Source organism: Elaeis guineensis, chromosome 13 (assembly GCF_000442705.2).
Source record: "Elaeis guineensis isolate ETL-2024a chromosome 13, EG11, whole genome shotgun sequence".
Classification (NCBI taxonomy): domain Eukaryota; kingdom Viridiplantae; phylum Streptophyta; class Magnoliopsida; order Arecales; family Arecaceae; genus Elaeis; species Elaeis guineensis.
The window spans coordinates 20,294,351-20,307,344 of record NC_026005.2 but is presented as its reverse complement, the minus strand read 5'-3'; the positions used below and the strand labels follow the sequence as shown (position 1 = coordinate 20,307,344).

At 36.4% G+C, this 12,994-nt stretch overlaps 1 protein-coding gene across 1 annotated transcript; it reads right to left on the bottom strand.

The window, feature by feature from the left end:
• Positions 1–3,012: 3,012 nt before the first annotated feature.
• LOC105056292 (serine/threonine/tyrosine-protein kinase HT1) lies at positions 3,013–9,015 on the bottom strand. The gene is made up of 3 exons (XM_010938434.3): positions 7,940–9,015; positions 4,375–4,830; positions 3,013–3,787 (listed from the first exon to the last, which is right to left on the bottom strand). The coding sequence occupies exons 1-3, from the start codon at positions 8,300–8,302 to the stop codon at positions 3,548–3,550; spliced, it is 1,059 nt and encodes a 352-aa protein (XP_010936736.1). The 5' UTR covers positions 8,303–9,015; the 3' UTR covers positions 3,013–3,547.
• Positions 9,016–12,994: the final 3,979 nt, after the last annotated feature.

Below are 12,994 nucleotides of genomic sequence, written 5' to 3'. Positions count from 1 at the left end.
TCACCGATATTCGTGCAGGAGGGACGATTTACGGCTTTGATGAGATCCATGCCGTTCGTTTGGGAGACCCCAATCTGGAGAGGGACCGGTGGATAGAGATCCATTAACCGCTTCTTAATTGGAAAGGGAAATCATATATTCACGTCCATATTTTCTTAAACGTACTCCCTTGTCACTGATGTTTCCTCCCAAGGGAGTGTATCCTGGAAACGGAGGTGTGTATTTATCAAATCCGTAAGTTCCCCTACGGTTGGGCTGTATGTACGAAGGACAAAACTGTCATCATGTTAAGGCCCATAATGAAATGAGTGAATGAGAACTGGGTGATGCCTACCTCCTACCTTCCACCATGGCATGGTTCGATTTAATTTTGTACTCATTTCTTCCCTTTTGTTCTCTCTTTGGGTTAAATTTTTGTCCTCTAATTTGATGTTCGATTGGCTGTGCTTGGGCCCCTGTAGTTGAAGACTCCATAAGAGCACGTTGTTACCTTTTCATGTGATGATAATTTTATCACTATTGACAATTAGTTTATACTTAATCGGATCAAAAATGTGGCTTTAGCTCAGTATCATTACTATGCTAACATGGGAGCTTTGTACACAGTACTAGCACCTTCCTGTTTTGCAGAAATTATGCATTATATATAGCTTGAGTGCAAAGAAATGTGATGTTATACAGTTACAAGTTCCATATCTAACACAGTTCAGCAATTGGTCAGGTGAAAAATAGAAGAGTTTGGAAACTAGATTTTAAAAAGCGTGCAATACAGCTTTGCCATGGAATTGAGGTCGTCGGTCTTTTTGAGGAAAAGCTTGAAGATCTTAAGACAGATAGTTTGCCCCCGTTCGTAATTAGTTTCATCTTAAACTTCGAGGAATGCATATAAGTCATCATATCTTTATTCGAAAGGGAGTAATATCAGACTAGTAGTTGCCCACTAAAGGATACAAAAGTTTGAGGGTAATATTATGATGATAACTTATGTGTTTGTAATAATCTTAAAAATTTATCTTTTTTCAAAAGAAATATTATGTAATCCTTTTCTATTTTGAGAAACCGAAATTTTATGCACTTGATGCCCCAGTTTTCAAGGTTTGGTCCCCTACTCCCGCTGGAGATGGCAACAAATCGAGAATGGGTCCAATAGCCTATCATCATACTGGCTCTGTACTTGGCTAAGAGGCAAGGTGGGATAAGTAGAGTCGGGGTTGCACGGATCAAGCCAGATTAAAATTACAATAATGAATTTATTTCATACGAATCATTCTTTTTCTCTCAAAGAAAATGAGATTTATAAAAAATTATATATATTCAATTTATATTCGAAGCGGATTGTACTATTATCAGTATTTATTTATTTCAAATCTACGCCCGCCTCCCCCTCCACCCCAAACACACAAAAAAAAAAAAACCCCAACAGCATCACACACATTTAATTCCAATCAGTGCGGTTCCAACAGTATCGCACACATTTAATTCCCAGTCACGAGCATTTAGTTTATTCATCCTTTTCTTCACTATCCTCTCGGAATTGCTTCCCTAGATGGAGATATGATTAAAATCAATATATATTTCTTTGTTAATGTCTTGGGGCCCACCGGTAGGTTGAGATTAAATGACCAACTTAGTACCTTTCATTGTTAGGAGCGGTTCACGCGTGGCATATGACATGCATCTACCGCCAGGTCCCGGAAACAGGGACACGCCCCCCCACATCTTAGAATGAAGTCATTAACGACTTCTGGCTTGGAGGATGGTGGAGTTTGCCAGTTGAACAACTCCAGCAAACTTTTCTTTTTAATGCTCAACAATTGAAAGAAACTTGGTACCATGATACAAGATCTCCTGCCCGTGATGAAGATGATGAAGCTATTTGTAATCGCAAAAATTTTTATCCAAAGTTTACTGATCACTAAAGTAAGGGTTGCTTCAAGATCACGGGTCGAATTAGCGAAAGATGACCAGAATCAATGATCGGTAGGTAAGAAAGTGACCGGGGTAGATGCAAGCATGGCAAATAGATAGAACGCTTAGGTACGATTTTTTTATCGTTAGATGGGGACCAAAACCTAGTTGAGTTTAGACAGGACCGACTATCGCCGGACGACCTTTTATCACTTATAGGACTAGCTTTAGCAATATATATTTTATTTGTAAATTATCGTACTTTATAGTAAGAGCACCAAACTACCTATCCACATTTTATTTGTAAATCATGGCTCAAATTAATAAAATTTATTTGGTAGCTTTGGGATGGGATATCGAATTGTGAAGTTTGCTTTAATTTTCAAAAACATCGTGGCTAATATTTAGAAGATTTTATGTGATTGTTCGAGATTTGAATGTAATGTTTATTTTAAAGGCTATAAATTTTAAATTTCATACATAAAATTAAGAATTGTAAAGCCTATTTTAAGTGCTATATTTTTTTACAAAAACATATCATATCTAAATTAAAATTATATATATATATATATATATATATATATATATATATATATACCTGGGATTTTTTTTTTAAAAAAAAAGCTAAAATCAGTGGGATAAGATTTAGAATTGTAAAGTTTGTTCTAAAGGCTATAATTTATTTAAAAAAAAATCTTAGCTAAAATTAATAAATTTTATTTGATAGCCTAATTTTCTTTCAATTCTAACTAACACAGTCTAAAATTTTAATTGATCGCACTATACGGTGTCACGTATCACTGAAACGAGCCCATTTCAAATCCCCTCTGTTGAAGCTCTCCTCACGCCTCATAAAATAAAGCCGATATCAAGTGACATCCATGTATTTATTCTTTAAAGCCATCAACTATTTAGGCTTGGGTTATTAATAAAGCAGAAGATTAAATTACCAAATCCTTAACCTGTTACCAGTAAAATACACAAGCATGGTTGTATTCTTCTTCCATCCAGTGGTTGCCAGTTACCTAAAGCAATGCAGAAATCAGCAATAGTTGAATGGAGTAGATCAACAAAAAGTGAGGTGGATAAAAAATGGATTCAAAATTTTAAGAAAACTACTGGTACATAAATTTACCAGCATGTTTAACTTTATTGCAAAGCATGTTCCTGCTAACCAGGTACCATAGACACTAGAAGAAGACTATCTTAACCCGATGGTAACTCGAAAGAAATCTAGGATAACAGAATTGTGACAGTTCTAGAAACCACTAGCAAAATTTCCACCTGAATTTGAGCTTCAATTATGTTACAATTACAGTAGCTCAATGCATTTTGTACCCTACAACAAATTCAGTATCAATAAACAAGCTCACTGCATTGTAACTTGCTTTTTTTCCCATAAGATACCGCAATGCATTTGCTTTATCACCCCTGTCATGTTGCTTTTGCCTGCTTTCCTGACTTGATTTCTCCAATATCAATCACATACCACGAAACTAAACATAGGTTTAAAGATACAAACCTAGATTATGGTAAAGCCTTCATCTAATTTATGAGGCTAATATTAAGCGAAAACTGGCATGATCGGAAAAATATGGTACAAGTCACACTGCATAGAAACATAGAATAGTCTTATGCTTCAAGAGGAGGACTTCCCAACAGCAATACACCTTGGAAAGCATCCAAGAAAAGTCTGCTTCCGAACAGGCTTGTAGGACAAGAAAAAAGCAGGATCCTTATCAAAAGCTTGTTTGTAGCTCTCAAGTATAGCTACAATCTCCTCAAATTGAGGTCTTTTATCAGGGTTGGTTGCCCAGCACTGAGTGATGAGATGACTTAATGCCAGAGGACAAGCAGCAGGCAAAGGTGGTCTAGCATTCTGCAACAATCAATGGAGTTGAGAGATACATGAACAAGCTTAACAAATTAATGAATGAATGCTGATAAAAAAAGAAGATTAATGCTTTTAGCTAACTCAGTAACATAGTCACAAAAACAGTACATTAATAATAATAATAGTCATCCTAATCAGCTAGTTGACATATACCTACTAATCCATGAAACCAAAATACAAAGAATAACTAGGCAACCATGGGAAAAATGCTCTCAAAGTGGCGTCCATACAATCTCTCTTTCTGGTTCCACATGCTGCCACCAAGTAGCCATAAAGTGGCAACATACATGCAGCAGGCCACAGGTAAAGAGACAAAGAAACCAATAAACTCCTTGTTTCCACGGTTGTAATATATTTTATCTTCAACACACAATATATCAATCCAAGAGACACAACAACATGATCAGCATGAAACCAAGAGCAACTTATCCAATGAAGTCCATGTATAATCACTGACAGTAAAGAAAAAGGAAAAGATCTCCATATGGACGCGTCTGACATCTAAGAACTTGCTCGAAATTAATGCAAATTATGAATATATTATCACATCATTGGAACCTATACGATCATACCTTCTGGGCAACAGCATAAGCAGCCTGTTCAGGAGTCATGTCTTGGAATGGGATCAATGCTGTCAGTAATTCCCAAAGAACAATGCCAAAACTGTATATATCAACTTTTCTTGTATGACCTTTTTCCTTGATCATTTCAGGGGCCATCCATCGATAAGTACTTGTGAACCCCTTCCCACTGCCACACTGAGATTCCAAGCATGAGATTCCAAAATCTGCTACCTTCACAGACATATCTTCCCCAAGAAGAATATTTTCTGACTTCAGATCCCTATGGAGGATTCCCTGAGAATGAAGATAATTCATTCCACGAGCAATATCAAGGGATAATTTCAAGACCACCTTCAGAGGGAGTGAGTGAGGCTCTTGCTTGTGGAGATATTTCCGAAGAGAACCACCTGCCATGTACTCAGTGATGATGCAGAAAACTGGAGGTTTCTTGCATGATGCAACAAACTGCAGAGAGAGACAAGTGCATGCATTATCTTGATCACACCAAAATGATCATAGAAGGAAAATCTTATACTACAGAGTGGAAGAAACTAGCATTAATGGATCTATTGGAAGTTTCCCAGACAAGCCAATGCAGCTTCATATTAGTTTCCTTCTGCAAATGGTGAACCTTAACAAATCTTGCTCGGTCTCACTAGCTAGGGGTGCTATCCATTTTACCATCTTTTGCATAGATACCATGCTTGCCAGGCATATAGTGAGGTAGTTTGTTGCAAATCCTCTTCAAATTCTGTCTGTCCGTCTAGGTCGTCCATCAATACCTCACTGGTGTCATCTTTGAGTAACTCATCTTCTTCTCAGCTTGCTTGATTGCTAAGAGCTATCAGTGATGACAAATGATTGCTAATCCAACAAATCTAATTCTACTACTATGTCATATGGAACCTCGGTATGTCTTGGGTGCATGTACTTCTCTAAGTGCCACAGTTTTCTAATCTTTAGGAACTTTTTCTCATGGATACTTACCGGTGTCATATCTGTGGGGTGCCCAACACTTCAGTCTAGTGAAGGGTCTAGGTAACATATTCGTATCACTAGCTTCTAGGTCTTCCTAGAACAATCTTCATCAATCATATCAGTGAGGGTTATCATCGCTAGCTTAAGTATAAAACAAACGTCATACGACATTCATCCAAATGCTTTTCTATATAACATGCGTGTCATTTTTGATAACTAGGGTGCAACCTAGACAATAGTTTGATTTTTCACATGTAGGCAATGCATTTGACCATTAATTCCCTTGCTCACCACCCATCCTACGCTCTGTTTCTTTGCAACTCTAGTACTCTTGAGCAAATCATGCACTCTTTCATCAATACTCATATATAACAAGAAAACTCTTTAAGCATGGTGTGTTGTAACTTTTAAAAAGTTGGAGAGGGGGATCGGTTCTAGGTGGGAGACAGGTTTAGAAATGCTCACGAGATATAGTTTTTTATGCAATGAAATACACCATAAGCTTACATGTATCCAAATTTTATCGGTGAGGGGTTACAGGCTTATGCCCATGGGCTTATTAGATTAATGTAACCAAGATATGCCATTTCGGTACCAAGCCTCATATCGGTGCACTCTGTTATTGTGTCAATACAGCTTGTACGGGGGCTGAACTAGCATACCGGGTGTCGGTATGCCCCCTATATCGTATACCACTCGGTATGCCCCCCCATATCGTATACAGATCCATACCTAGTACAATGCGGTATGGCATATCATGGTTGTAACCATGTAAACAATTCACTTTCTACACCTCGTATTCAGCTTGTCTTATAATAATAGGATGAATACATGGTTGATTTTAATGAATTGAAGAGGATAAGGTTACACTACAGGACCAACAAACAACCAACCAATGTATGAAATGTTCAACATCAAACACAGCCAGTTACTTCTAAATATCCAAAGTATAAAACATAACCAAACATTGAAAGGAATGACAGTGGTGTAATAATTCTTATAAATAACGATAATGTGAAAATAGGAAAAGAAATGAAAATAGAATGATCTGAGATGCAAAAAATTAAAGAATGGAGGCTGCCATACAAGTGAGTGGTCTTGGGTTGAAAACAATTTCTTACATGTGCAACTTATCATACAAGGTGTCTTCCCATCTTTAGCAAAAGAAGTTCAAACACAAATTGTGTGACTACATTGAAAATAAATCCATGAACCACATAATGAAGTTATTAAGCAGGTGACATGGTTGTCTAAAGATGAAGACAAATCACAATGGCCATGCAAATATTGTTCTTTGATAAGGCAAGTAGTTAAATAATTCTGTAAACCGGAAAAGAACATGCATAACTTCTGGATTTAAAGAAAGACTATGATAATTATATGGAAAGGAGATAAAAGCAGCAACAAGTCATGAGATATGGTTGTGAGGAGGGTTGATTACAGGTTTTAAAGTGATGACGCCATCGGCTGGTATCAAACAAATATATCTTACATAAGCCATAGACAAACAGTGTCTAGTTTCTGGATCATATAGTGTTAAATAATAAGGCAAGATGAAGGTCAAGCTGAAAGCAAACTGGAATTGCAAAGGAACACATTAATGAACAGGGGTTCAGTAAATATCTGGCCTTAGTTGCCATATAAAGATGCAACCGTTATGGCACATAGAAAAGAAAATGATACGGTCAAAAACAGCCAAGGGATTGCACAACGTTGTCATTTTATCTAATTTCAAAATATCACAGATGAAACATAAAGATAAATAAACAAAAAACAGGACAAGATTGAGGTGGATTAGATGCATATGCAACTACATATAAGGAGTGTTTTATAATAAGATAGGAATCACTGAAGAGAACAAGTTGTTAACAATGAAATTATTGGGTATATAAAATGAATAATGGGGAAGAGAATGGTAAGGTGGAGTGAGTGAGATGAATTGGGTTAGACATAAGTACATAAAAGGAAGTTTACAAGCTCCTGGGTTAGAGGATGGTGAAATGGATAACTGACCATTAGATACCTGCAAATTGTGGTAAAGAGGTAGCTGTGACTTGGCTCAACAAGATCCTCAAGGGGTCAAAGGCTTAATAAAACAAGGATGGAAGTCATAAGAGGGATTTGAAAAGATTGCAGTGATGAAATATTAGTATTCTATGATACAGTTCTGCTGAATAAAAATGATAGGGCTTGTTTGCTCATGGCATAAGTTACTTGTGTGTGATGAATTTAACATTCAAAATTCTATAATCATTATCAGCTAAATTATGTGATTTTAGAAGCATTAATTCCTTTCATGTTTAATTAGTCCGAATCAGTGAGAATACCAACTTAAGATGTCCAACAAATAGAATTCAAAACTACTTTCTTGTCTTATTTTTTGGTAGTATCTTAGACTCCCAAGTTATAAAGCAATAAGTTTAGAATCCATAAAATTTCCTTGAATTCAACATTAAATTAGAGAATGATAAACTACAACTAAAAGAAAATCTTAAATAGTATGTGCATCCATAAGTTGCTTCTCCATATAGCCCATGCCATACAAGTGGTGATACCAGTATAAACTAAAACATGGAACTCTGCATACGAAGATTACCGTGACTATGTTGGGATGCCGGAGACGAAATAACAAGGCAACCTCCGAAGTGAACTGCTGCTCTAGAGAAGCAGCAAGAGTCGCATCCTCCTCAGGCTGGCTTATCAACTTAATGGCCACCTCTTTATCATTGTAAATCCCATGATAAATCCGACTGTGCCGCCCTGAAGCAAACTTAGTCCCAATAAGCAATTGGGACATATCTGCACTCCATTCCTCCTCCCCTCCACGTCTAATCTCCCCACCAGAAGAGACCAGGTACTTGGACCATGACACCGCCTTCCTATATTCTCCAAGGGAGAGCCTCCTCTTTGGTCTTTGGTTCCTATTCAAATTCTTTTTAAAGCAATCCAAGCTCTTCATCGGTTCAGATCACCGTTCACAATAACCACTAACCACAACCAAAGAACACCCAAAAAAAAAAAAAAAAACCTAATATTCCCTTTTAAAAGCCTCGAGTAATACACCCACGTTCACGCAATGAATAAGACGCACAGAATTCCCGATAAAAATTGAATCTTTTTTACAAAACAGATAAAAAAATTCGAACTTTCTTCACAAACTGTTAACCTAAGCCTGTCTAAGGCGATAAAATCTTGAAGTGCAAATCAAACAGAAAGCTCGGTGACGCACCCAAAACCCTCTCCATTTCGCCTACATTTCGCCAGTTCTGACAAACCCCACGGAACGCCCCAAACAGAAGCTCACAGAGCCTCAGAACTCGCGCATCACCGCAGATCCGAGCAGAATCACGGCCTCACGCCAAAATAAAGAAATAAAACTAGAAAAAGCTAGAATAAAGTATCATTAATCCTTGGAAATTCGAAAGATTCGCAAGAATTGGTTCGAAAACTTTTCCAGTCCTCTTCCTTCCTCTAACGAGATCAAAAGAAAGGAGAAGAAACGGCAACCAGTGAGCTCAATATCTCCGGTACTGGAGGCGAGGAATGGATCTTCCTCTAAGAGTAGGGAGCGAAGATTTGAAGAATGAGGGTTAGGGTTTGGAGGGAGGGAGGAAAGAGGGGACGAGAGGGAATGGATGCAGCAGAGAGAGAGGCCGGGGGGAAGTAACGTGGGACGCCGCCCAGGCCGGGGGACAAACGAGTTCATTTCCGATTCAGGCCGACTCTTCTCCTACTACTGCCCATAATGATGGTTTTTATTTCCAGATTACCACTCCCCCACACTTAAAAAAAGGGATAGGAATTTTTTTTTTTTTTTATTTTCTATTCTTAATTTTCTTTATTCTTTTTTTTTAGGGGCCAATGCTGTAATCTGATGGGGAATATACCGAATATGATGATATAAATTTAAAATCTAAATCCTTACATACAACTTTATGTATCTCCTTCATCGAGTCATTTTTAGTCATTATGTATATTGGTAATATTTAGCCTAAGTTATGTTTAATTTGCTTGTGAATGAGTTGAATATGAGCTTTAGCCATTTACGTTATAATAATAATTGGGTTAGATTTTTATTTATTGATTTTTTGTACTGAATTTAGCTAAAATCATTAAACTAGAATGGAGAGAGCTGATGAAAGCTAATAAAACTTTGAAGGAACCTAACTATAAGGGCTAATATTAGGTATGCTTGATTATAGTAAATGAATTGATCTAGAATGCACGGCATTTTTTTTCTCAAAAGAATAAATGGATAACATTCTAGCTAAGTTTTAGAGTAATGCATACCGGAAACACTTAATCCTATAATTATTCAATCCAAAAATTCTTTCATAAAAAGTTTCACAATTGAATCCTAAAAGGATGTGTAAATATAGCCGCATATCATTAAAATTAAAGAGAGAATCATAGATGACTAAACCCTTTTGGTAGCAAGTTAATAAGCTACTAGTTATCACTTATGTTAAATTTTTCTTAGCATCTATATTTTTTGCCTTTAGTTGCATTGATAATTGCTTTCAGTATTCTAAGTTTAAATTTATTTATATTGCATAGCTTGCTATAGTCCTTTTAATTGATAACTTTGAAACTGGAGCTAGGACCCCCTGTCAATGTCATAGAATTTTAAACAAAATTAAGAATGCAAGTTAAGTTAATTATGATAATGTAGCTTAAACATTTCTATTGCATATTTGAATATGATATTTGCTGGGCTCCATATTTGTATAGTGATAATGATTTCAATGCTAATTTTATTAATATATTTTGCGGCAATCATACTTCATAAAATACAAATCTCAACTTCAATCATCCATGACACTTACTCTTAAATAACAAATAAATAAATATTAAATTATATATTTATTGCTTATATTTAGATTTAGTTTGCACTATTGAATATAATTTAGTGTATGGAATCCGATATTAAGAATGATCCAAAGTATCAGCGTATCGCACTGGTGAGCTATGTAGCCAAAATAAAATCTAAAAGTTTAATTATAAAAACTATAAAATTAAGATTATGGTAAGCAATAAATAATAATGATATCATATAAAATATTTTTGATAATAAACACTATAAACACCACTACTATTAAATAGCAAGCAACATCACCATTAATATGTAATCACTGTCTTTCCTTGAACATGCCATCATAAATTTCAAAGTAAATTATAAAGTCTCATGATCTACTGAACCAGCAAATAGCCATTCGAAGATTAGTTGGCCAACTTAAATCACATATATGAACATCACTTCCAGTGTTTCAAGAAGCATGGAATCAGGGATAATTCTTTTGCTGTGATGTGGAGGGACGCGGGGGTGGCAGTTTGGTGATATCATGCATGGAGAGGGGCGTTTACAGGGATTGCTCGGTGGGGGGAGGACATCGGGGGGAAGGAATCCTCTCGCTTTTTGATGAAGAGGAAAGCGTGGGGCCCACCACGGCGTGAGGGATGAGGACTCGTCGGACGGCCGTATCGTTACTTCCGTGTACGGCCGCTAACCCTTCTCGAGGAAAGCCGTTACCCCCTTTATATCTGTACAATAATAAATTAAGATTAAGAAAAGGACAAAGCCTGATATTATCACCCAACCATCTCTAGACTCTAAGACTCTAACAGACCGCGTCATTGTTGGTGAGTACTGAGGAAGGATATTCCTGATAATTAATTTAGCGAAGTTATTCTCGACCTACAAGCGTGTCACGCGCATGCATCGCTCCAATTTAATATCGTTTATATTTCAGAACTTAGTTTTAGAGCCGTACACAATTCATTTGCTGATTGAATCAAGCAGGCAATGATTCAAGTCAACAAAATATTGTTCAAGAACAGAAATATTTATAAAAATTAATATCATTTGTTTTGCGTATTTGCTACTTCAAGGCATTGAATCTCTTTATCAAAAAAAAAAAAAAAAACATGGAATCTAGAAGTTGCTCTTAAAAAAAAAAGAAAGAAAAAAACCAAATAACTAAGCTAACGTATCTCATTGGACAGAGTGGGCTGAAGATAAAAGGATCCGAAGAGGGGGGGAGAAGGAAAAAAAAAAAAAAAAAATGTTGGTTCGAATGCTTATAGAAGATAACAATGATATTGAAGTTAATCGATATCAATAATATTAATATTAAAAAAAATTTTATACGAATCGATTTTATGAAAAAATTCAAAATCCAAAATGACTATGTCTAATAAGCTCATCAATTGGAACCTTCGCCGATTCAAAGTCGGCTATTATTTTCTTCATCGATCTAAAATCAGTTGTTATCTTCATCGAATAGTCCTTCGCAACCATCCGACTTGAGCTCTGTTAATCAATGGTAGCTCGATCACCTCTATACGTCATTACCGATGACTCCCACCGGCCGATTACTCAGGTGTCATTGAACTCGTCTTGACTGCAGCACAAAACGACCGACTCCTAGTCGTCGCGAACTAATTTTCGTCTCTATAATATTCAGATTGACAATTCTATTCAAAATACAACATCTGCCAGACAACAGTTGCCGCTAGATTAATAAAGCAACAGCAAGCATCACATCTCAAAAGTACTGAACGACAATCTCATACCCAACAAATCATATTTTGATCGTCCAGGATCGTATTAACTAACTTGCCAAATGAAACTCCAACTCTCCATCATAAAAAAGATAAAAAGTAAAATCCAAAAAAAAAACATAATAACTCTAACTTTCACGCTCTTCTTTTTGTTGAATAAATTTTGACTTAAACGTCGGAGGATTTTCGTCCGAGTTATCTCTGTTTGAATTTTTTTATGAATCGCATATCTAGAAAGCCCACGTTATCATTAACTCCAATCCCTAATATGAGGCGGTTTCTCACACCACCAATCAATATCAGCGTAGATCGAGAGCTTGGGTGTTGGCTAAGGTTCAAATAAGAGGGGGGAGAGGGAAGGGGAATCAAATCATTGAAGTCGAATGTGACAAGGGAAATTGGAGGGTTTTATTGGAATAAGCCATTTTGACAGACCAAATTATCTTATTTCTTGATGGATTTATTTGGGAATACTTCAAACCATTTGGATCATGACAGTTCAGTATACCTTACTAATACTTGCCATCAAGTTATTATTTTAAATTATCTAGAATTTTATTAAATTCAACTATATAAATATAATATATATGATTTATTCTTATAAATTTGTAAAAGGTAACTTTAGAATATTCAAATTGTCCATTAAATTAATGGTTATGAGGTATTGGGCGACAAATCGGTTAGCTATGCAAGCGTATGTATTGGAGGAGGATGCTAAACAAATCGAGAGTGGCAACAACACCTATCACCGGAAAGGCTTATGAGAGCATGTGGGGAGCTCCGTGGATGCAGGTGATGAGAATAAAAGTCTCAAGTCCAGCCATCCAAATGGGCCCCAGGAGGGGCTACCGGCCAATTCACAGCTAGTTCACAAGGCCCTGCTTCCACGTCAGTTGTGAGTAATGCCCTGCGGCCAGATTTGGATGTTCATGCTATTATTCTAAAATTTCATCGTAAACCTCTAAATTGTTCATTCCCACCTCAAATTTGTTCTCCATCTTCATATGATTTACCCTCACCACCATCTCACTGTAATTACTCAATTTTTTTTTTGGATAAAGGAGATAAATTAAAACAATTGAGTATAAAC